Here is a 21,337-nt window from a genome sequence, read left to right as displayed (position 1 = left end):
ATTTACATACAACTCAATACATCATTTGCAATTATGGTCTCTACCTAATTAATTACAAACAGAACAGTAATAGCATTAAGATCATTAAAAATGAGGGCAAATTCAATAGAAGTTCCATCGATTCTTACTATGCTATTTGTGCTACAGTTTTACTTTCTTAAAAAAAAGTTACTTTCTTAAAAAAACAGAACAGGGACATGGGGAAAAAAATCTAAAGCTTCCCTCCATTACAAGTAGGTTAACACAAATATTAGGACATTATCTTGTCTGAATATAACACATTCAATTATGAGGAGCAGCAGCTTTGAAGTACTATCTTCGTTAACTGCATAATTGCTATTGTAGCCATTATAAACCAGAACTACAAAACCGTGAAAATTAGTGACTTGCACCAAGCAGACAAGATTCAGGTAGATTTCTCAGTGAGCTCAGAATGAATTAATAAAGCCTATCTGTAGTCCCAAACCACAAGAAATAGCATTATTTTTAAGCATGAGCATGCAGGATTTTGTTCAAACAGCATCTTGACATAACATTATAATATTATCATGATAAGTTACCTCAAGGCACGCTACTGTAAAACCCTAGGATCTTACTATTTACAGTATATCATCTCAATCACAGCCTCAAAAATAGCCCTGTAATGAAATAACCACAGAATTATGCGTTAGATAAAGGTATGCATGGAAAAGAAGAAATCACAAGACTACTATTATACAGGCAATACAGTTTTATTATGTTCTTTCACCAACTGTAGCAAAAACATTTAACAACCAAATGAATAATCAAGGGAACTTAATTGTCAACAGGAATTTCAGAATTATGTTCTATATTTTAGACCAGGAAGGCTTGACAGGGAGAAAACAAACCATATACACACTGTAATAATAGTCTTTATTATGAAGATTTAATGCCTTCTTTAAAAGCACTGAGATTATTGAGGCACCTTACTGCAGGTTATGTATCATCTCCTCTTTGGCAATGAGATGTGTGGTTTTGTTAACTAGGGCCATTAGTGAGTTGAGCTTGTGAGACCAGTCATTGAGGATATTGTTTGGGTCCTTAGGCCTCTGAAAATTGATAATTCCTGCCAGCCTGTCTACTTTAGCAAAGATGGTCTTATTAACTACTAGGTTAGACAGGAACTCCTCCGATTCCTGCAAAGACAAACAGCACTAAGTCAAGAAAACAGCATTTTTTTAATCTACAAAGCATCAGTATTCCTCCCAAATAGCCTTAAAGCACAGGGAACAAGCTTTTCTTTACACTTAAAAAGAAATACAGCTGTAGTAATGCTGTACTTAAAAAAACGCACAATACTTAATATTACACATGTCGGCATTCACTGCAAGCCACTAGCACCATCTACTCAAAACCTTTTCACTTACTTGACCTATAACTGATTGTCTTCCATGAAATTACAAGTTTAATGTATTACACCAACAGACTTTTCCACATTGGAGTACTTGGCTATAGGTATCAGCACAAGCTTTCTGAGAAGCGAGGCATAGGAAAATCCATGTAAATTACTGAGCACTGTCAAAGAAGGTTTATTCTGAGTTTGTGGAAAACAGCAGATTTAATTAAAAGACAGTAGGATAAAGCTTTCCATTTGCACTTGAAACACCAATATGCCATGATGTATGAATCTCTTTGGAAAGCTCTTGAAAAGACAAAGGGGCATGACAGGAAGACCACTCCACCCTGTGTTCCCAAAGTACAACCATCTATAAACAGGGACGTTTAAAGGTGAGAAACCCTGTGTCTTCCATCAGTTTTAATCACCCATCAACAAGAGCTTAACACTGAAAAAACAAGACAAGAAGCTCCAGCATTTAAATGAGACCTTGAATATAAATGAATTTTTAAGAGCAGCTTTTGCCGTATGGGTACATGCATCATGACATTGAGTTCTGCCTGGATTAAAAAACAGGTTTCTAACTCCCATAAAGCCATGAAAATACACTCAGGTCTTCGTATTGACTAGGAAAGTGACAAATAATAGGATTAACACTGTTACTCCCAACAGACTTTTACACTGCTTCTCATAAAAAGAACCCAATGAACAAAAGTTCACTTAATGCTCCCTGTCTATCTCAACAGCACACTTTGTTCTTCCTGATAAGAGCTGAAAAACACTGCTAACACAAGCAGGGGAATTACACTAAGGATGAAGCCAGGAGAGCTGCAAGGATAATACAAAAGACAGATATATAGAGATACAACGACAGATATTATATCCATGAACATTCACAAACACACAAGTGTAAACCCTGAGAATTTTGTACCAAGCAGTGTATTTCTACAATGCTACTGCTAGAAAGAGAATGTCTTTCTGCATTGTCTGTAAAACAATGCAATGATGATCTATAGCACCACTTACAGAGCTTTTTAAGCCAAACGGAGAACTCCAAATAAAAAGAGAACATTGCTTTGCTGAATACTTACATTTTTTTTGCCACAAACATGCACACTTACACCTCCATGCCATTTATGAAAGAAGGATAAGCAAAGCAACACTTACATCCACAGACAGATCCAGGAGCTGTGCCATTCTCTTCATTGTAATTCTGGTATAATATTTAGCCATTATTCTAATATTCTGGAATAAAAGTGTTCAGAGTAGAGGGTTATGTGCAAAAAATAATTGAAGCAGGCTGCAAAAATATAAAAGTCAATGTTAAAAGCAGATTAGGAGCTGTAATGCTCTAACGACAGTCCAGCATAAGGTACATGAGGGAGTTGTGAACAAACAGTTCCTTTGCTTGTAAAAGGTATAAAAGTCTCTAGATGACAAATTATTAAGTAATGAAATCAACTAATTATGAATTTAATACAAAGCAAGACTTTCAAGTTTCTGCTCTATTGAAATGTGAATGCTAACTCTCACAATTTGAGTGCAACATGCTCCTTTTTCTGGCAACTGTGCCAAATACCTATAATAAAGATATACGAGCAAATAGAATGTTGAAAATACAACACATTGGAAAACGCAACTTATCTGCTGCTTTACTACATACTTTCTCTTTGTAACTAAAATATGGCAAGCGAAAAGCATTTTTAGTTGAGGCAAACAGCTAATGCCTAAAGGCAGCCATACTTACATGTTCCACAACTCTGTTCTTTAAATCTTTCCATCTCTTTTCACCTTCCTCTGTACAGCCAAAAACATCTGTTGCAGGACTGTCAAGGGATCCTTCTCTCAATTCTTTCCCATATTCTTCAACTAGGGCAGTCCACCGCATCAATTCCATGGTGGTAAATAGTTTTAGGAGGTCTCTAAATGATTTAGTGAAGTTGATTGACAATCAATGAATTAATAAAGCTTATTGCATACTTAAATAGATCAAAAATTTTAAATGTTTTATTACTATTAATATTCATTGTTCTTCATGAATATACCCTGTAATACTTCACGCTACCGGGGGCAGCTGAAGTCAGACTGTGTTTCTAATAAAGATCTTTCTCTCATAAAGAGACATTAATTTTAATGTAGAACTTGCACGATCATGAAATGAAAATTTTGGAGTATTTTTTGTACAGCATTAAATTCTGAGATGCCTACAGCAGACTCAGCGTAAACAGTTTTCACTTGCACAGCTGGTTTGAGAAAGACACTTTTCACCTAAGAATTATTAGAAAGAATACTTACTTATACTTCGGGATTTCTTCTAGCTTTTTGTCACTACTAATTCTGTGCACCAAATCAGATTGTTCATTGTCATAAGGTGAAAGAATAACATAAAGAACAACGCTCTTCAGTGCCTGTTTAAGAGGAAAGAGTGTGGTTTTTTCCCCATAACTAAACAACTACAAACACTGCCCACAGAACTTAGAATTTAACTTGCAAAAGGCTTAAGCCCAGCATATTAAGAAGTTAAGGTGAAGTTGATGTCATCTTGCAGAAATGAACCCTCATTCACAGCGATAGGTTTAAATTGATTCAGGTTAACTAAAATTCTAGTATTTAAAATAAATACATGGAAAAAAATCTTTTCAAATATGTAACATTTCTATTGCATACACAACGGTATCATTTAGGCCACACTGCACAGCTGTTTCCAATTTCTGCATCTTTATAAAACAGACAAGACCTTCTCAAGTTTTCAAAGACAATGTAATGAAGATCTTAGTTATAAATAGTCATTTGAAATCAACTTTATTAAATCTGTTTTCAACTAACCGATTTGTTAATATAGCCATTAAAAAAACCCCTAAGAACAACAGACTGAGCTATTTAATCTACTGTAAATTGATCTGGTAATGAAATGGGTATTTGGCAGATGAAAATACAGACATTTTGTACGCAATGTTTTTTGTACCTGCTGCCACTTTTCACTTTCAGCCTGGATACATGGAGTATCATAAATGGCTCTGTAGTGCTTACAGATGGAGAGGTAGGAGCCTTCATGTTGATCCAGCTGGATCATTAAGTTGTAGTATTTCAACTTTAGTTTCTGAAACAGTATCAAACAGTAAAATTAATACAGCTCTATGAATCATGTAAATGAAATCCAGCTGGCTACCAGAAAAACAGAGGGATTCAAACACATTTGGACCTGAAGAGAGGCACATCATATTAAAATTGGGAAGGGGGGAGAAGAAATCCTCCAATGACTTACTTCTGTGTTTTCTTCTTGAAAAAATTTTGTATTAATTTTTTTGCTGATAATTTGAGTCCGAATATAGTCTTTTACAGCTAGACAGAGTCTCATCTGCTCCAGGATAAATTCTACACGTTCTTTCTTTTCCATTGAACCATAGGTTTCCACCTAAAATGAAAATACAACGATTTAACACTATTCAAAGTCAAATCAGGTGAAGTCTTAACTGTGCAAGAAGAGTGGGAGGTGGGGCGTGTGTGGAGCGTGGAACAAAACAAAACAACATAAAAAACAGCTATTCCAGAGCAAGTGAAAACAGAGAAAATGTTACACAATTTGAAATTATAGCCCCCACTTACACCAGAAGAATGCACTGAACTAAGGCACTAACGAGAGAATCGAAATTTGTTTTCTGAATGGGAAATTCAATGTAACCTAACCATGAGACTAAAAGCAGTTAAAACTGACTTACACTTTCACTAATGACAGTTAATCTCATTCCAGGCATTTCTGCAGACATACCTGATTAAGTTTCTAAACAATAACCTAACAGCCGTTAGAACTAATTTTTATCGCTGACACAATTTTCAGTTACATGGCGTTACCTGCAATTCTTGCAGAATAGAGGCGGCCTCTTTCACTTCACCATTCTGTTCTTTTATCGTCGCAAGTGTCTTTGTCAGGCGAGCACGTTCAATTTCCACATATATCTGAAATCAGAAGTGGTAGTTTAAACATTGGAATTTTCTAAAGAAGAGTGAAAACTCTAAGACCACAACCCCACTAAGACATATATTTGATGTTTTCATACAACCGATTAATTCCTTGTGTATCCATACACTATACTGATACTATACACAGATAAAATATGATGGATAGTTGACACACCAGAAATATTTGGAACAAATTAATCAAAAAAATAATGTCTAAATTGGTCTACCACTCTTTAATCAAACATAAAAGGATGTGTACTGTGAATGAAGTATTACGTATTTTGTCTGCTAAAATATATTGAAACAGATAGGAAGTTAAGACTTTAGTGGCTAATGTGTACTAAGTACTACCCCTTGCATTATTATTTCACTCACTCCTAACCATCCATAAATCAACAATACTTAATTAGTAACCATTTAGACTAACTTTGAACAGGCAAAAGCCGTAACATTAATACCAATTTGCCTTTATCCAGAATTGTTTACTTTCTTAAAGTAAAAGGAATATTATGTAAATAATTAACTTGGTCTAATGCTTTGCTATCACCTTCTGATTACCGTAACTGTATGTAACACCTTGTTAAGCCCAAGAGAAAGTAAACTAAGCCTGCCCACTTCTCTAATAAATTCAAATACCTAACATTTTAAAAAGTTAAAAATAAATGGCATTTCAGAACTCTGAAATGTATTATTAATTATGTTAATAATACATCCCAATATCTACATGATGGAAATATGACCAGTGTTTCAGCGAATTATTTAAAGATGAAATATCAAAAATATTTGCAGACTTTTGGAAGGAAACATACTACTTGACTTCTCAGGTTAATACAAAAACACACTTTTGCTCTTATTTGAACAAGATTAAAAAATAATCTTAAGAAGCTACGCTTTTAAAGAAGGTGAACATTTTTATTCTACCTTTTAGACATTCAGTCTTAAAACAAAATCTTACTTTTCCTTCTGTAACCATACGCAACGTGTCAATTAAGCGCAGTTTGACTGGTAAGTCTGTGATGTCTTCAACATATGTGCAGCACTGCTGGACCATTTTAGCAACTGCCTAGTACAATAACAGAAAAGAAAAACATATTGTGTTTTTAAATTTCTCAAATGCATTTAAACTATAACACTCAGAGGTAAGTACTAAATAGTACTCATCTCAGCAGAAAGCACGCAAGATAATTCTCATCACTTTGATTCATGAAAATGTGTAAAATGACGTTAGCAACTGATGCTAGAAGTCAAATGCAATGCTGTTCTGTCATGTCTTTCTTTTCAGCTTTTCCAATGATATTCAAAGTAATTCATCCCATGCGGTTGTCTCTTGAACAGCAGTAACACTCTTCTACCAAATCCACACGACTCTTACATGGACTGACAAGGCTTATCTGTTTGCCCTAAGACCTGCACAGCTAAAGGGAAGATGGTGCATCTTCTCTTAAGTGTGTGCACTAGCCCTTCTCTTCAGGACACCTGTAGATTTTTGAGGATGGGAACGAAGGGGGGTAATCATTTCTGACTGACACTTTTCCATCTCTGCATATTCCCAAATAGGCACTAAGAAGCTAGCATCCTTCGGCAGCAAGCACAGGTATTGGAATACGTTCTTCTGGTAACAATGCTGACAACGCTGTTACAATTATTCAAATAGCTACTTCCAAAAAAACAAAAACAACACACAATGAAACTTCTAGAAACTTCTTCCTCAACAAGAAAATTCAGCTGAAATGACCCAGTCTTCAGCCACAGTTTGTACAAGTTAGAGAATTAAACTGTACTCTACTTGAATACGAACTCCTGATGTTTCCACAAATTAAAAAGGATGTAACCTTTTTCTTTCTAAAGCAATAATGCCATTAAAATTACCTGTTGCAAACTTCTAATTAAGTCAAATGAAACATACAGTGCAATAAACTTTGTTCATTCTTGAGTGCAAGTGCTTTCAGCTATCCTGATAGCCAATTTCTCAGACAGAACTGAATTCCAGAGTACGACAGTTTCAGGCATATGAAGTATACGCACCTTATTTGATCACAGTAATCCTGCTTAATGGACACCTCATGTGAACATGAAAAATTAAGAATATGTCTACAATACAGACAGTAGAAGAGTGTAAAGATGAACTACCATCTAAAAGCACTGATGCACTGAAAGCAGAAGAGTCACAGCTGTTTTGCTGAGAACGGCAAGCTGGACCACAAGGAGCTCAGGCACAAGGTGAAGACAGACTAATTCCAGACATCAGTTTCATTATTGGCTTTCGTTATGCCTACCAAAACAGGGCAACAGAAGCTACTTACAATACATTCAGGCAGGGCAGGTGCTACAAAGTCAGGGAAGTCCCTAAACACAAGGGGGAATCAGATCCACAAGACGGCACCAAATATAATTTTATTTTTTGTTTCAAAGGATTAAATTCACCTGTTTTAACTGACTTCTTCTCTTTGATAGAAGGATAATATTTTCATTAAGAGCATCCCAGTCTTTTGCTTCGTAACACATTTTCACTATAGCAACCAAGATACGGGATGTGGAGACCATGTCAGATGCCTGTAACAAACAAACAGCATATTAGCGATGGAATAAACAACCTGCAGACCTCTCTCACTTGCACTTCTCTTATACAAAGGGCAAAAAAACCTGATTGTATCAAGCCTCATTGATCTTCTTTTTAAAGAAAAGAACAACAAAAGAGAAAGACTGATACTCCAATTCCCTTCATGACTTTAACCCAGAGGAACAAGGGGGTGTGTAGGACACCCCAGCGTAAATGTTGTACACCATATGCTACTTACCGTTCGTGTTTGTTTTTCCAAGGAGAGAAGATTTTCAATTACTTCTTGCAATCTTCCTTCCTAATATGATAGGCAAAGAATTATCACCATGAGTGAAGAATACAACTCAGTTGAAATTGAGAGTAGCTCTAATTCTCATGTAAGTAAAAAACATAGACTAGCCTGTACACTAATATTTAAGTATTTTATTTCTTAAAAAAGAAACATACATAGCACTAACTTTAAATATATGTTTCTACACACAGATTAAACTGGAAAGGTACTAGTTCCTTTTTTCCCAAATATGTGCTACAAATTATCTGCCTTGAGCAAGAAACCTAGCAAGTTTCAGACATATTTGGTTAGCTCACATTCACTGAGCTAACTAGGATGATGTCTTTCCTACCCAAAACAAAGCTCTAAGTGAGAACAGATATACAATTAGATACCTTCACCAGAAATTTATTATTACCTTCATCCACATTCATCATATCATAATTACAGCACATCACAGAAAACATAAAACTACCTGCTTTACAGTCTAAGCATGGAAATATAATATTCCTGCTTTTTGGGGTTTGAGAATTATATTTGCCTTTGTTTTGAGTAAAGATACCACAATGTACTTGGAGTCCTAAGCTATAACTCCTAGCCAAATATCTTGTAAAAAATGTTAATATGGAGCAATTTGTAGCAGCCCGTAGCAACTGCAAGGTTGTAAAAAAAGGTTAGAAACTAGAAAATTAATAACCAAAGCCAGAAAATGAAATTTGTTTCTAAAACGTGCCCACCCTACTGAAATATTTTAAACCATATACAATGGTTTGTTAAGGATGTGCTCTTACTGCCACAAAATTTACATCTTATGCATCAATGAAACATGGTCATGGTGTCCATACCTACGCAGAGCTGTGCCTGTGGGCTAAAACACCTGTGCCTATTCTCCAAAAAATAGTCTTAAGACGGTGTAAGATGCAATTTACTTATCTTAAGGCTACTACCTTCAGAATCCTATCATATGCTATCCAGTCCAACACATCTACCACAAGACACATGGATGAAGCACAGCATTTGCACCATGTAAAATGTCGATGCCATCCTACTGGGAAAGTAGATAGCAGCAAATCCAATCTGTTCTGAGGCCTGAGATGCGTAAAAATCTCTACGGTTCAGAACAAGTCCATAAAAGAAACCTTAAGATACACCATATGCACGGTTACCCCTACGATCCCATCAGCAAGACATTCGGTGGTCATCTATGGCTGGGTGCACATACGTGTTTGCTCCGCAGGTGCCAGACACCCTCTCAGCCCGTCACGGCTCTGGCCCTCCGTTCCAGTCTTTTGGGGCATGTACACAGCCAAGCTAGAAGGATGGGACGCGCTGCCTGTCTAACCTGACACAGGATCAGTTACACGAGGGCAGCTTTGGTGCACAGCAGTCCTAGGATGAACAAGCACCTCCGTCTCTGCCCAGCCACGCTCCGTGCGGGAAGTGGCAGCAGGGAAAAGCTACGTCCCTTCTGTTGGCGTCGGCCCTTCCTCCCCCCTCACCGGCGAGGCTGCACCCTGACATCTCCCCTCCTCTCCTCTCCGCCCCCCGCTCACCCCTCCACACTCCGCCAAGGAAATGGCAGAGCGGCCCCCTCTACTCCCCTTCCTCAGCGCGGCACGGAGGGCCCGACCCCGCACCCCTCGGCACCGGATCGGGTGACAAGAGGCGGCGGCACGTCGCGCCGCGCGTCCGGGGCCCTGCCGAGCGCGGCCTAGCGCGCCCCACGCCATGACTCAGCCCATCCGCACCGCCGGGCTTTCCCCCCTCCGCCTCACCTGCGCCAGCCGCTCGCACTCAGGCAGCCGCTGGTCCACCGTCGCGCTGTAATCCACCTCCATTTTCACGATACGGCCATCGGCCCGCTCCGCGCCGCCCTCCGCCATCTCCCCGGCTCCGCGCCGCGTCCCCCCCGCGAACACACACCGGAAGCGGCCAGGCCCTCGCGCGCAGGCACGGCCGGGACAGCCCCGCGAAAGGCCCCCGCCCTGCGCCAAACAGGCGCTGCCGGGGCCACCTCCGGCCGCCTCAGGACCCGGGGCGGGGCGGCCTCGGCTGTGAGGGAGGCGGCGCCGCTCATGGCGGGTGGCTGCGGCGGCGGCTCCCGCTGTCCCTGAGCTTGGCCTGCCTCGCCTGGAGCCCGGGAGATGGCGGAGGGACCCTCCGGCACCCGGGAAGGGGAGGGTGGTGCCAGATGCCGGGTGTGACTTGCCCACCGAGTCCAGCCACGGCCCGCAGCTCGCCCTGCGCCCGTCCGCCTCAGCGGGGGCGCGGACGTTCGGCACGGTTGCCGCAGTCCCGGTGTTGCTCGTAGCTTGTGTGTCAAGGGCTTGAGACCTTGATATGGCCGTAGGGCGGGGAGTGGTGAGTCAGGAGGATGGTGGGTTTATGCTGTTTTCCCCCTTTGAGAGAGCCGTGCCATGTTGACGTGGCAGGTGGCACCATGGTATGGCCTCGGTGGAGGACTCGGGGTGCGGTGGTGGCTTCACCGCCGTCATATCAATGTCTCTCCCGTTCCAGCCTTGAGCCATTTAATCATCGTGCATTGCTGGAGAGGTGGGGAAAAGGTAGGAGACGCAATGGTTTTTAAGAGCACAAGAATCACGATTTTAGGCAGTGCTGCACCATCAGTGTGTTTGATAAGTTGTGAGATGTTGCTGCAATGCTTGTGGTTGCAGATTGCCATCACCTCTCATTACAAAACAGAATTTCATATGCTGCAGAACTTTTCATTCACTGGAGAAATTCAGAGAAACTTGCTCCTGCTTGCAAGCAAACAACTCAGAAGAAAGTAATGATCAGTGAATGCCCAATATCTTGGGATGTTATTTAAGACCCCCCAGAAAAAATGAGTTACCATGAAATTAATTTTGTGCTGTGTTACTTAGTGACTATGCTGCGTATGTAACAACGCATGTATGTGTCAAATGGGTGTTTGAGGTAACTATTTTAAACCTCTTGTTTGCAGAATTAAGACCGAGTTACTATACCTGCTACACTGGTGTAAATTCAGAGTAACTCAGTTAAGTGAATTCAGAGCTGTAACACTGTATTTGGCAATTTTGTCTGATCTGTGATTTCCAGTTGGCACAGCACAGTCCAGTCACTTTCTGTTTGAACTCAAACTTGATTGAAAAAGTCCAGTAACAGAATTTATCCATTATCCTTAATCATTTTTAGTTATTAATTGACTTAAGTATTGAAAATACATGCATGTATCACAGCGAGTGTATGAGTAGTTATTTCCTAGCTCTGGCCATTTGCCAATTTTTACAGAGCTGTGCCTATTTCTTTTGAATTGTAAAATCTCAGTCTTTTAGGTTGTAATATTAGTATAATTTTATAGTTGATGGATAGGGAGTGATGGCTTTCAGGGAGGTTAAAAGTCAGATGCTAATCTAATTGAACATAGTCCCATACACACTAATTTTGGTTCAGACACTGAGTAAAAGAGGAAGAAAATCAACACGTACTACAACTGTTATCTTCCTTTACCTGCATGGGTATGCTGGGAGACGAGGCAGCTTTTGCCTCCAGTGTAGACTTCCTGAATGGCTCAAAACTCCCTGAATTCTTATTCAAACGTCCTTAGTAAAATACCTAAAGACTTTTACTGTCTCTTATTATGAAGCAACGTTTTGCTGACGCAAGTCCATCTGGAGTTAATGTTCAGCATGATTTAACATATGGGGTTTTTTTCCCCTCAGGTCAAAAATGCAAGATGAGTGAAAAATGTCTTATTTTTACAACTGATCATAGCGTGTTGCAGAGGTAAGAGTGATAGTTCTGACAATTCACAGAAAACAACCAAAATTGAGGCAGGCATGCTTGGCAGAAACTTCCTGGCTAGCTGGAGCGAGAAGTTTTCTCTCTCAGCATGTCCCCTACAAAGCATTTGGTGAGCGTGCTTTGTCAGGAGTCCCGGGCCAGTGGTCATAGTCAGGAGTTGTGAGGCGTATTGCTGTGGTCACTGCTTTTTTCCCCCATGCGTATGTGCAGACAGCCCAAGACTGAGCTGTGTCTGAGGCAATAAATGTGGGGCGACTGAAGAACGTTTTGCTGTAGGTGTGGGAAGTCATTTTGGTTTCCATTTTAAGTAGCTGCTGGATTTGACAAACTACTTTCCACAGATCTGCGTGCTCTGTTATTTTAAACACAGCTATAAGGTTTGGTTTATGTCGAAAGCACATAATAGGTGATAAACTAGTTTAGGTTTTTCTCTTGGTTTTATTGAGATCAGTGTCTTTGCCTAAAACTGAGTAGCATCAAGGCCCTGTGCAAAGCAGGGGTTTTAAAATTTTTTAATTTTTCTATGTCACTTTTCAGCAGAAATCCAGATATATTGTTCCCAATGAATGAAACAACTAGCACATAACTTAAAATTGAAGTGGTTAGTTTAGATGTGAATTTTTATCTCTCTCATCTATAGATAATAGCACAGCTATTGCCTTGTTTTGGCTATTTTGCATAGAAGTTTCAGGAATATATACTACCAACATTGTGAGTTGTAGGTACAGTTTGGATATTTATAAATGGCTGTTGTCAGATTTGTGGTAGAAGACTCATTAACCACATTGTTTATACCTCAGCTGAAAATCCAGGCTATTAGCAGAGCTCCCAGATTTTTTCTTTCTTTCTGTAGGTATTTGTACTTCATGGGAAGTGTGAAATACTGTGCCGTTATTGCAGTGGAATGGGAAAGTCATGTTGTTAGCTCCAGGAGATGGCACTGTGGCCTCTCTGGGCTAAAAATTCTATACATAGCTTTGAACTGTACATTCAGAACCAATGAAAATCTGAGGGGTTTTGCTCTTTCTTGTTATGAAACACACGTTTCATTGTAGACCTAAATTCATTTTTAACTGTCCCAAATAAGGTATTTCATCACTTACATTTTTGCAAATAATTTATATTCAAGTGCGGATGTGTACTTTACCGTTATCTGTATAGTGCCTTGTATTTTCACATTACTGTCACAGTGCTTCTCTGCGATACACGCTTCATAGCCTTTTGGAAGACAGGAGAAACAGCACCGTGAACAGTTTATGATGTACCCGAGGTTGTGTAACAGTTCGGGGTTCTCGGCTAGTTGCAGAACTGGGTTCCTGTCCATATCACATTGTAATTAATGATGCGTTAATTTAGCTGAAAAACAATCCCCAAGCATATTAAAAAAACTATTTAGCCAACAAATTGCCTAGTAAGTAGCAAAAAAAGCGCCTCCGTTTTATAGAGGTTCTGGCTTTATTGTTCATCTCGGAGTGAGGCACTTTTCCACTGAACTTTCTGTGTGGCATTTCAAAGTAAATAGCTGGCACGAAAAAAAGGAGTTTTATTTGTGTTGCAAAATATGCTGGCTGATAAGGCAGGGCTGACCAGAAGGGAAATGGGTGAGGCCCTCGCATCCTGTGCTCCCCCTCGCCGCCCGGGCTGCCGGCACCCAGCGCACCCCCTCCGCTCCGGGGGGACCGGGGAGACCGGGGGGGAGCGGGTCCGCCTCCCGCGGGGCTCTGGGGGCTCCCTCCGCCCACGCCGGGCTCTGAATGCCGCGCCTCGGGCAAGAAACTTCCCCCAAAATCGAGAAGTCTTCGCGGTAGAACTAAACCGCCGCTCTTCCCGGCTGGGTGCCGCCGGCGCCCCCTCCCCGGGCAGCGCCGCCGGCCGATAGCGGGGGTGCCGGCGGGGTCCCCGGGCCGGCCACGCCGCTCCCGTGCCGCGCACACACACACACACATCCCCCCACACACCCCGAGCGGCGGCGGCTGCCCGCCAGCCCACCCCCCGCCCCGGCCCTCCTTCCCTTCCTGCCGCCCCGCTGATGTCAGCCGCGCCCCCGCCGGGGCTACAGCTCGCCCCGGCTACAGCTCGCCCGCGGCTGCGCCGGGGAAGCCGCGGCCGCCCCCGCCCCCCGAGCAGAGCGGGAGCCGCGGCCGCCGCAGCCGCGTTGCGGGCGGGGAGGTGGGAGCCGCGTTCGGCAGCCGCGGAAGGGAAACGTTAGAGGAGAAAGGCTTTGTGTGGGAGATCGGCATCTCGGCTCTCCTGCCGCCCGGGGCGGTGGCGGGGAGAGCCGCATCTCGGGCTCGGTCGTTCTTTCCGCCGCCCCGGGCATGTCTTGACAGAGCTGCCGGGGACCGCCGCCTTCGTGCACTTCCGACGGATGTCTCTGGCTGCAGCGGCAGCGTTCGGGGCTCGGTCGCCTCTGTCGGTGCGAGCGCGTGTGAAATTCCCATGACCGCGGGCTGAAGGAGGAAGAACTGGAAGAAAGGAGCGGTTGTGTTGCCTTTTCGTCTCGCTGGGTCAGCCTCCCCGGATGGTTGCGTTACTCTCTTGCGGACGCATTGTCAATCGCGTACAGAGAAAGAGCCTTGATTATTTTTTCCCGTGATTGGTTTTCGTCGCGATCGTCGTGCAGGAAGAACCACTTTTCTCCCAGTTTGCTGGTCCGCACTGAGGCAGCGGGAATATGCTCATGAAGGAGTACCGGATCTGCATGCCTTTGACAGTTGAAGAGGTAAGCTCCGCCGCTGGCTAGCGAGGCTCTTACTTTCTCTTTTAAGGCGAGTTGAGGTTGTGTTTGTCTTACTGAATATTTTTTCTTCGTGTAATAAACTTCGTCGGAGGTGGTTGGTTAGAGGGGAATGTTTTTATTGGAAAAATAAGGGAATCCTACAGGAACAAAGGTAACTTAAGTGTATCAAGAGCATTGTGTCATCAAAGTATCGGTCACAAAGGTTCACCTGCCAGACTTCTAAGCAGAATCTTAGGCGTATTTGCAAGCAAATGCTTTGTGCTGAAATCCTCTATCCGTTCAAGCGTTCGTCCAAAACCCAGATTCTAAATATATCTTCACCTTTGCTTAAAATACCCTTGCAGATGACAGCGGCCTCAGCCCCTAGCACAGGTAGGGCAGATGGGTGGTGATTTATTAATAAAACTTTTTTGTCATTTACAGAAATGCTCTTTGTTCAAAACTCCGGGTTAGGCTCATTGTGTTGTTATTCCTCTGCAAACATCCTACCGCTTTATTTGACGTAAATGGGAATACCTACACGTAACACACGTGCCGTGTGGTGCCCTGTGGGTGCAGGCAGTGCCCGTCTGCGGGTGCAGTCGGTGCCTGAAGGCCCGGTGGCCGAGGTGAACGGGGAGGTGCTTTCCGGGGGCTGGTGTCTCGCAGGTACGCAGGACGGGCAGGTGGGGCCGCTGCCGCCGTAGGAGCAGTCGTTGCGGAGCGGGGCGGCCCCGCTTCAGGCCGCACGCCCGACCGGGCCGGCTCCCGCGGGAACGGCGGCGCCCGCCCTGCGCCCACCGGCCCCAGAGCGGCTACCCTGCGGCGGGCGGGGCCGCCAGGGGGCGCCCTCACCTCCACGGCCTCCATCTCCTCCCGGCCGCCAGGGGGCGCCCTCCCTTCCCGCGTCTCCGTCCTCCCAGCCCCTAGGGGGCGCCCTCCCCTCCTCCCGGCCGCCAGGGGGCGCGCAGCCGAGGCAGCGGCCTGAGGGCCTGTGACGGGGGTCACGCCCCGCCCCGCCCCGCCCCGCCCCGCCCCGGGGCCTGCCCTGCAGCCGGTGGCCTGCGGGGCTCAAGGGCGGGCCATGCCCCGTTGGAGCCCCCTCCCCCAGGGGTATAACACAAAATACATTTACTTTGCAAATCAATTTACATCTTTTTTTATTTAAATACATCCAGGTGAGTCTTCTGTTGCATGATTTTATTTTCTTCTCTTTGCAGTGTGTGTAGAGGATGATAGAGTAGTTTTTTCAATGGTCTGTTTGTATCCTTGGATTTGGCAAATTAACAGTATTTTAAAACTGAGAATTTAAACTGCTAAATAGTTACTGCAGGCTATTCAGGAAATTCCTTCCTCTGGGAGCAGGACCGAAACCCACCACGTGTGTGTAGGTAAATAGGCATAGTTTTTCATTCAAGCATTTTTCCAACCAAGTTATAAGGTATGCTGTGATGTTGGGTGGCATTATTCTTTTAATACATAATTTTGTTAGTTTATTGTGTTATCCTACTGCAGGCAATGTTTTATCCGGGCCAGTTCCTGATGCCCTCAAACTACCACGCTTAGTTAATGCCAGTTCATTATGTCATCAGAAGGGATCAGACCTAATTTATTTTGAAAAATTATTGTTAAACAAGATTTCCAGGTGGAGAAAAGTTCGGAAATCTCCCAAAACAGGAATGGATGATGCATGGTGAGGCAGAAGATGACATTGGAGTATTCTGTTCCCTAGGTTGTTAACAGAATTAGTAGAGTCTTGTAATTTCTCTTATGTTGAATCATCCATTATTCAATCCAAGAGCTGCAGCTGAGGTTCCTTATTGAGGGACCTAGAACATGTCTGATATTTAGCGTGAATTTCATTATTAATTATAAAATGAACTAGGACAAAATTGTGAAATTAGCAGATACCTTCTTTTTGTTACACTGTTTACATACTAAAAATGCCCTGTACTGTGTTTCTCATCATGGTTCATCTTTGCGACGTTGCCTGCAGTCTGTGAAGGCGACGTTATCTTATTCGACCTTTAGTTGCACATTAATGACCAATAATGCCTGATATTTTTGGCATCTGTGCAGAATGAGAAGGCAATGTGTTATGCAGCCCTTAGGGGCATGTCACGGGGCAATGCTCACCCTTCCAGAACCAAGAGCGCTTTGGTTCTGAGGCCTGTGCTGCTGTCTGCAAGACGTGAAGTCGCTGAAGCTCTGTGGGCTTGGTCGGAAATGCAGTTCTCAAAGGATGTGCCATTTCCCTCAGGATTCGGATGCTGGGCCCTGATCTACGCTGGCACTGAAGTACTAACTTGCCTTGGCGTTACTGGGAGCTAAGCACCTGAGTGTTTTTGAGGTTGTAGGTTTCAACAGCTATGTGAAAATTGCAGCTCATTCTTATGCAGCTGCATGGCGTCTCTTTTGGTGCAGTTTTCCTTACTTCAACTTTACAACTGTTTTTTCTGCTGTTTAAAAGTTCTGGCTTTCAGCCTGTGCACTTTATACATACATTCAAAAGCATTTCCTTGAGCGGTTTTCTTTTTTAGCACTGAATTGCCACTTATCCATACATAGAAACCTCACAACATGAAAGAGAAAGAAGTCCATCTTTAGTCTGTGGTGTTGTCACCAAAACCAGAGCTGGCTTCCCACGTCATTCCTGTGAATGTTAGGTTACCTATGTCAGCCAAGCACCTGTACCTGATCTTCTGTAATCAGATTTTCTGTGTAATGTGAAAAAGTGTACATTAAAATGTTGCATAATGTCCAGTCAAATAACTAGAAGCCATCACTTTGCATGTAAATAAATACGCAGTATAGCAATTAGTAGCACACTGGCTGACTATGATGACCTTGGTTTATCTCTAGGTCAGAGTTAAAAACTGATAGATGTCCCTGTAAGAGCAAGGCTATCTCCAGGTTTGAAGAGTTTCTGCCTTTGTCGTGGGTAGGAGATTCTGCATAGCTGGTCTTCCTTAGCTACTGTTGATTGGGTTTTTGAGGCGTTCTTTCGCTGATTCCCTTATTAGATAGGATACCCAAATATTTATGGGAGTTTTGTTTGTATACCTGTCAGCTTGGAGGCCAAATGCTGTCTTGCAAAGAAAACATTTCCTAAGAAACGCTGATTGCTACAGACTTAGCCATTCTTGGGTTATTTTGAGCCAGGATACACGAGTCAGAGGTGCATCTTTGTTCCTTGTCCGTAAGCACCAGGAAAGACAGGTTGTTCCAAGAGCTGCTGTGGCACCACCCTACAGTTCTCATTCAAGGCTGTGGCTAAGTCATTAAATGGAATTTTTGTTGATGGCTATTTAGGACTGTTACATATATGTAGTTGAAAGCTGCCTGATCAGCTTTAAAATAATTTGAGAAAGGAAATATAATGTTAACTTCTAAGCAAAATAATAACAACTGCTGTAAGAACTTTGCAGATTAGCTCAGAATGTAGCTATTGGTTGACAAAGCCAATATGATTGCCAATTAGAAGTCATTCTGTACCTCCTTTGTGGTATTTTTGGGAGGCATGCATGCAAAGTCAGTTCTTCTGGTAACACTGAGACCTTCTAAATTAGAAAAAGCCATTTCTTTTCATTAATACATAAAGCAAGTAAAATCTGTTGCAGTAATTGCTTAGGGTATGTTACCAATCTTCATCCCAGCTGCAATTAATCAACAAGCCTGCCTCTTGGTTATTTTTTCCTTGCATTTTCGTGTGTTAGTTCATTCTTACAAATAGTTTGTTACATCATATGAGAGAATATTACAATAGGCTGCATTGTGGTTTCTTTTAAATACCATCAGTTAAAAAAACCACATTCCTAAGCAAGTGAAAAGAACACCAAGCAATTGAAAAGAGCTGAGATGCTAAAAAGTTATCAACTGTGGGTCTTATTGCAAATCATAATTCCACAGTTCTTCAGAAGAAGGATTATATGGCTTTGTGCTTCTGAGATGCCCTTAGCTGAAAATGTAAAACAAATCTGATAGGTTAGCATGTTACTTACTGACCTTTTATGTTGGAAGAGGCAAAGTACAGTGACGTTTGATTTGTGTGAAAAGCAATTATTCTGTAGGGGAATAGGTGGGAAGACATTTTTGCTGGATCCTGTTGAAAATGGAGCTGTTATTGCTATAAAATGCTAATAAAGACATGAAGCTAGGCTGTATATATTTTACAGCTGGACATCAAATAAAATACAGTAGTCATCATAGGGTTTTTTCCTTGGAAACAGGGATGACCATTAGCATTTCAATTAGTTCTGAGCTATACGTGTATGGCCAGTACCTAAAGTCCTAATAGGTTTTTATTTCCTTTGTTCTTTATTTCAACCAAGATTATCTCTGCTGAAGTTGGTGGAACTGCTCCCATTTTGTGCTTTAAATAAAAGCTAAGTTTGATCTGTGGGGAGCACTGCCTGCATGAGGTGTCTAGGAGCAGCTGAATTGTCATGAATACAAACAAGCAGAGACCTGCAAAATGTCTGTAAATGTAGATCGTGATTTTTCAACAAAAAAATCCTTTCAACCTTAACAAATTCTGGTTTTAGAGGTTGGGTTTGCTCCTTTAGAAAAATATCCAGTGTTTAGCTCTTGTTTCAAACACTATGAATTCTCCCAGTGTGGATTATTTACGTAAGATTATTTCAGCAACATATGTGTAAACAGTATTTGTGTTCTCTGAATCTTGTGTACTTTTCTTCTTTAAAAGATTTCATAGTCTGTTTTGTGTACAAAGGGTTCTTGTTATAACGTGTTTTATTCCAACAGATTTAAAGCTCAATGAAAGCATTTGAGAAAGTGTTTGTATGCCCTGAGAGTTAGCAGGTGTTATGATATTTAGATATAACTATATGCATGTAGAACAGAAAAGCCTTTAGTAGGGTATAAAGTGTAAAATACATTTTTTTTCTAAACTACAGTTATCTACTGCAGGACAAACTACAAAAGCTCATCCTGCAGTTCATACAGCTAGATTAAATAATGATCGATTCTGTATGCTTTTTTCATTTCCCAGCTATAACCACAGAACATATTTTCAGGAATATGTAAATGCATGGAACATTTGAAAAAGCGGTATGTTGGTTGTAAGCAAGAGGACTATAAGCAAACAGAAGGTGAAGTCAGCTTTTCAAATTTAATTCAGTTTAATTACTGTAAATAAAATAATAGTTGGGCTGTGTCATGACCATGACCTCTGCAGAAAAAGTTTATCTGGCAGTTTTGAGCTGAAGTAGCTGAAGTTGTCCAGCAAAAATGGAGGCTTATTGTGCAATTTTCATTTAAACTATCAACAGCTGTAATGCATCTATAGTCTTAGCACTTCAGTATCTTTTAAAGGAATCAGTGTATGAGAAGTAAAGGACTTTTTACTCTAGTTAATCGTTCTTTCTGGATATGTCTTATGAGGACATCATCAGCCTTACCTTCTTTTTGCAATGCTGTGGAGGCACTGATACATTTGTCTGAGGAGTATTCAGGGTTAATTATTGATCTAGAAAAGCTCTTTATACCATTATGAGTATCTTTTTACCCTTCAAAAGAAATCATTGTGTAAGACTCTCGTAGCAAACAGATCCGATCTGGTCTTTTGTGGGCGGTCATGTCTACTCACATCACAAGGCCTTTGCTACATACAGTGTGACCTTAAATTGACCTTAAATCTTATGGACAGGGAAGAATCATTGTAATGATATAACAGATAAAATAGGTGAGAGAAAGCAGTTAACTTTTAGTACTGATTAAGAACAGCTGTTTAATTTTCTTTTGATGCACAGTCTAGTTGTAAGAATGAACAGATGAAAATGAGCTGTGTTTTACCATGGGAAGAAAATAAATACCTTACTTGAGCTTGACCTTCCTGTACTAGTTGTAGTCACCTAGAGCGATATAAAAGCAAAGCAGTGCAGAACAGATGTCAAACCTTTATTGAACTCCACTGCAAACAGAAGACCAAAAATAGCCAATTTTCTCCTTTACTCCTGTTTGCATGTTTCAATACAACTCTGTGAAAGAAACACGACAACCTTTGTTCTTGAAGCTTCAGTGTAAATCATTAAAAAAATCTTTCAGTGGAGAGGATTAGATATTACTCAAGGAACTCCAGACTCTGACATACATCTCCCTTCATCTCTCTTGCTTTGTCTCTCCTTGTCAACATTTGTTTTCTTCAAGGTATATATATAGCAAATAATAGCACACATTTGATTTGAATGCTTTCTTGGCAAAATATAGGGCAGCTTGTCAGTGCTTGAGAACATTTTTGAGCTCAAGTGTTTTACAGAGCTTTGATGCTATCAAGAACTCCACAAGGTGTGTGTGTTTGAAGCGTAATGTAGGTTTAGAAACAAAAGAACAGGGAGAGAAAGACACAGGATGTCAATACTGGCTTTTAAAACTTAGTGCTTTCTGGTTTTTTTTATTCTTTGGCATGAACTTTGAGTTGCTAAATGATCAGTGCTTTTGAAATTGTGCCACTTTATGCGCCTAAAAACGAATGTGGATGCCTATATTAGCACCTGGAAGTTTGATAACTCTGATATGTCAAAAATAATTTTCCCTTAGTCCAGACTGTTCAATTTCCTCATCTATCTAACTGTAAGGTTAGAAATAATATAATTATGCCAATTTTCATGTGCTTCCTGCCTGACTGCATGTTAGAAACATGTTGGGTGATTTATAGCCCTTAAA

At 41.6% G+C, this 21,337-nt stretch overlaps 2 protein-coding genes across 2 annotated transcripts in view; one reads left to right on the top strand and one right to left on the bottom strand.

Annotated features, from left to right (window-relative positions):
* Positions 1 to 712: 712 nt before the first annotated feature.
* PSMD12 (proteasome 26S subunit, non-ATPase 12) lies at positions 713 to 10,099 on the bottom strand. Its single transcript, XM_064467350.1, has 11 exons — positions 9,924 to 10,099; positions 8,116 to 8,175; positions 7,742 to 7,870; positions 6,273 to 6,380; positions 5,210 to 5,314; positions 4,623 to 4,772; positions 4,323 to 4,457; positions 3,653 to 3,765; positions 3,105 to 3,279; positions 2,525 to 2,602; positions 713 to 1,157 (listed from the first exon to the last, which is right to left on the bottom strand). The coding sequence occupies exons 1-11, from the start codon at positions 10,029 to 10,031 to the stop codon at positions 948 to 950; spliced, it is 1,371 nt and encodes a 456-aa protein (XP_064323420.1). The 5' UTR covers positions 10,032 to 10,099; the 3' UTR covers positions 713 to 947.
* A 95-nt stretch (positions 10,100 to 10,194) lies between these two features.
* PITPNC1 (phosphatidylinositol transfer protein cytoplasmic 1) overlaps positions 10,195 to 21,337 on the top strand; it is an 85,909-nt gene continuing 74,766 nt past the window's right edge. Inside the window, exon 1 of the mRNA XM_064467352.1 lies at positions 10,195 to 10,712. Within this exon, the coding sequence (XP_064323422.1) occupies positions 10,566 to 10,712 (147 nt within the window). The 5' untranslated portion in view covers positions 10,195 to 10,565. The remainder of the gene's footprint in view (positions 10,713 to 21,337) is intronic.

Source organism: Phalacrocorax carbo, chromosome 16, assembly GCF_963921805.1.
Source record: "Phalacrocorax carbo chromosome 16, bPhaCar2.1, whole genome shotgun sequence".
NCBI lineage: Eukaryota > Metazoa > Chordata > Aves > Suliformes > Phalacrocoracidae > Phalacrocorax > Phalacrocorax carbo.
This window is presented reverse-complemented; position numbering and strand designations above follow the sequence as displayed.

Excerpts from the sequence above, each read along its gene's own strand:
- PSMD12 (XM_064467350.1), bottom strand. The coding sequence starts at position 10,031 with ATGGCGGAGGGCGGCGCGGAGCGGGCCGATGGCCGTATCGTGAAAATG. Across the intron at positions 5,315-6,272 it reads GTATGGTTACAGAAGGAAAA|ATATATGTGGAAATTGAACG; the intron begins GTAAGATTTTGT and ends TTCTGATTTCAG. Across the intron at positions 3,280-3,652 it reads GAAGAAATCCCGAAGTATAA|AGACCTCCTAAAACTATTTA; the intron begins GTAAGTATTCTT and ends TAAATCATTTAG.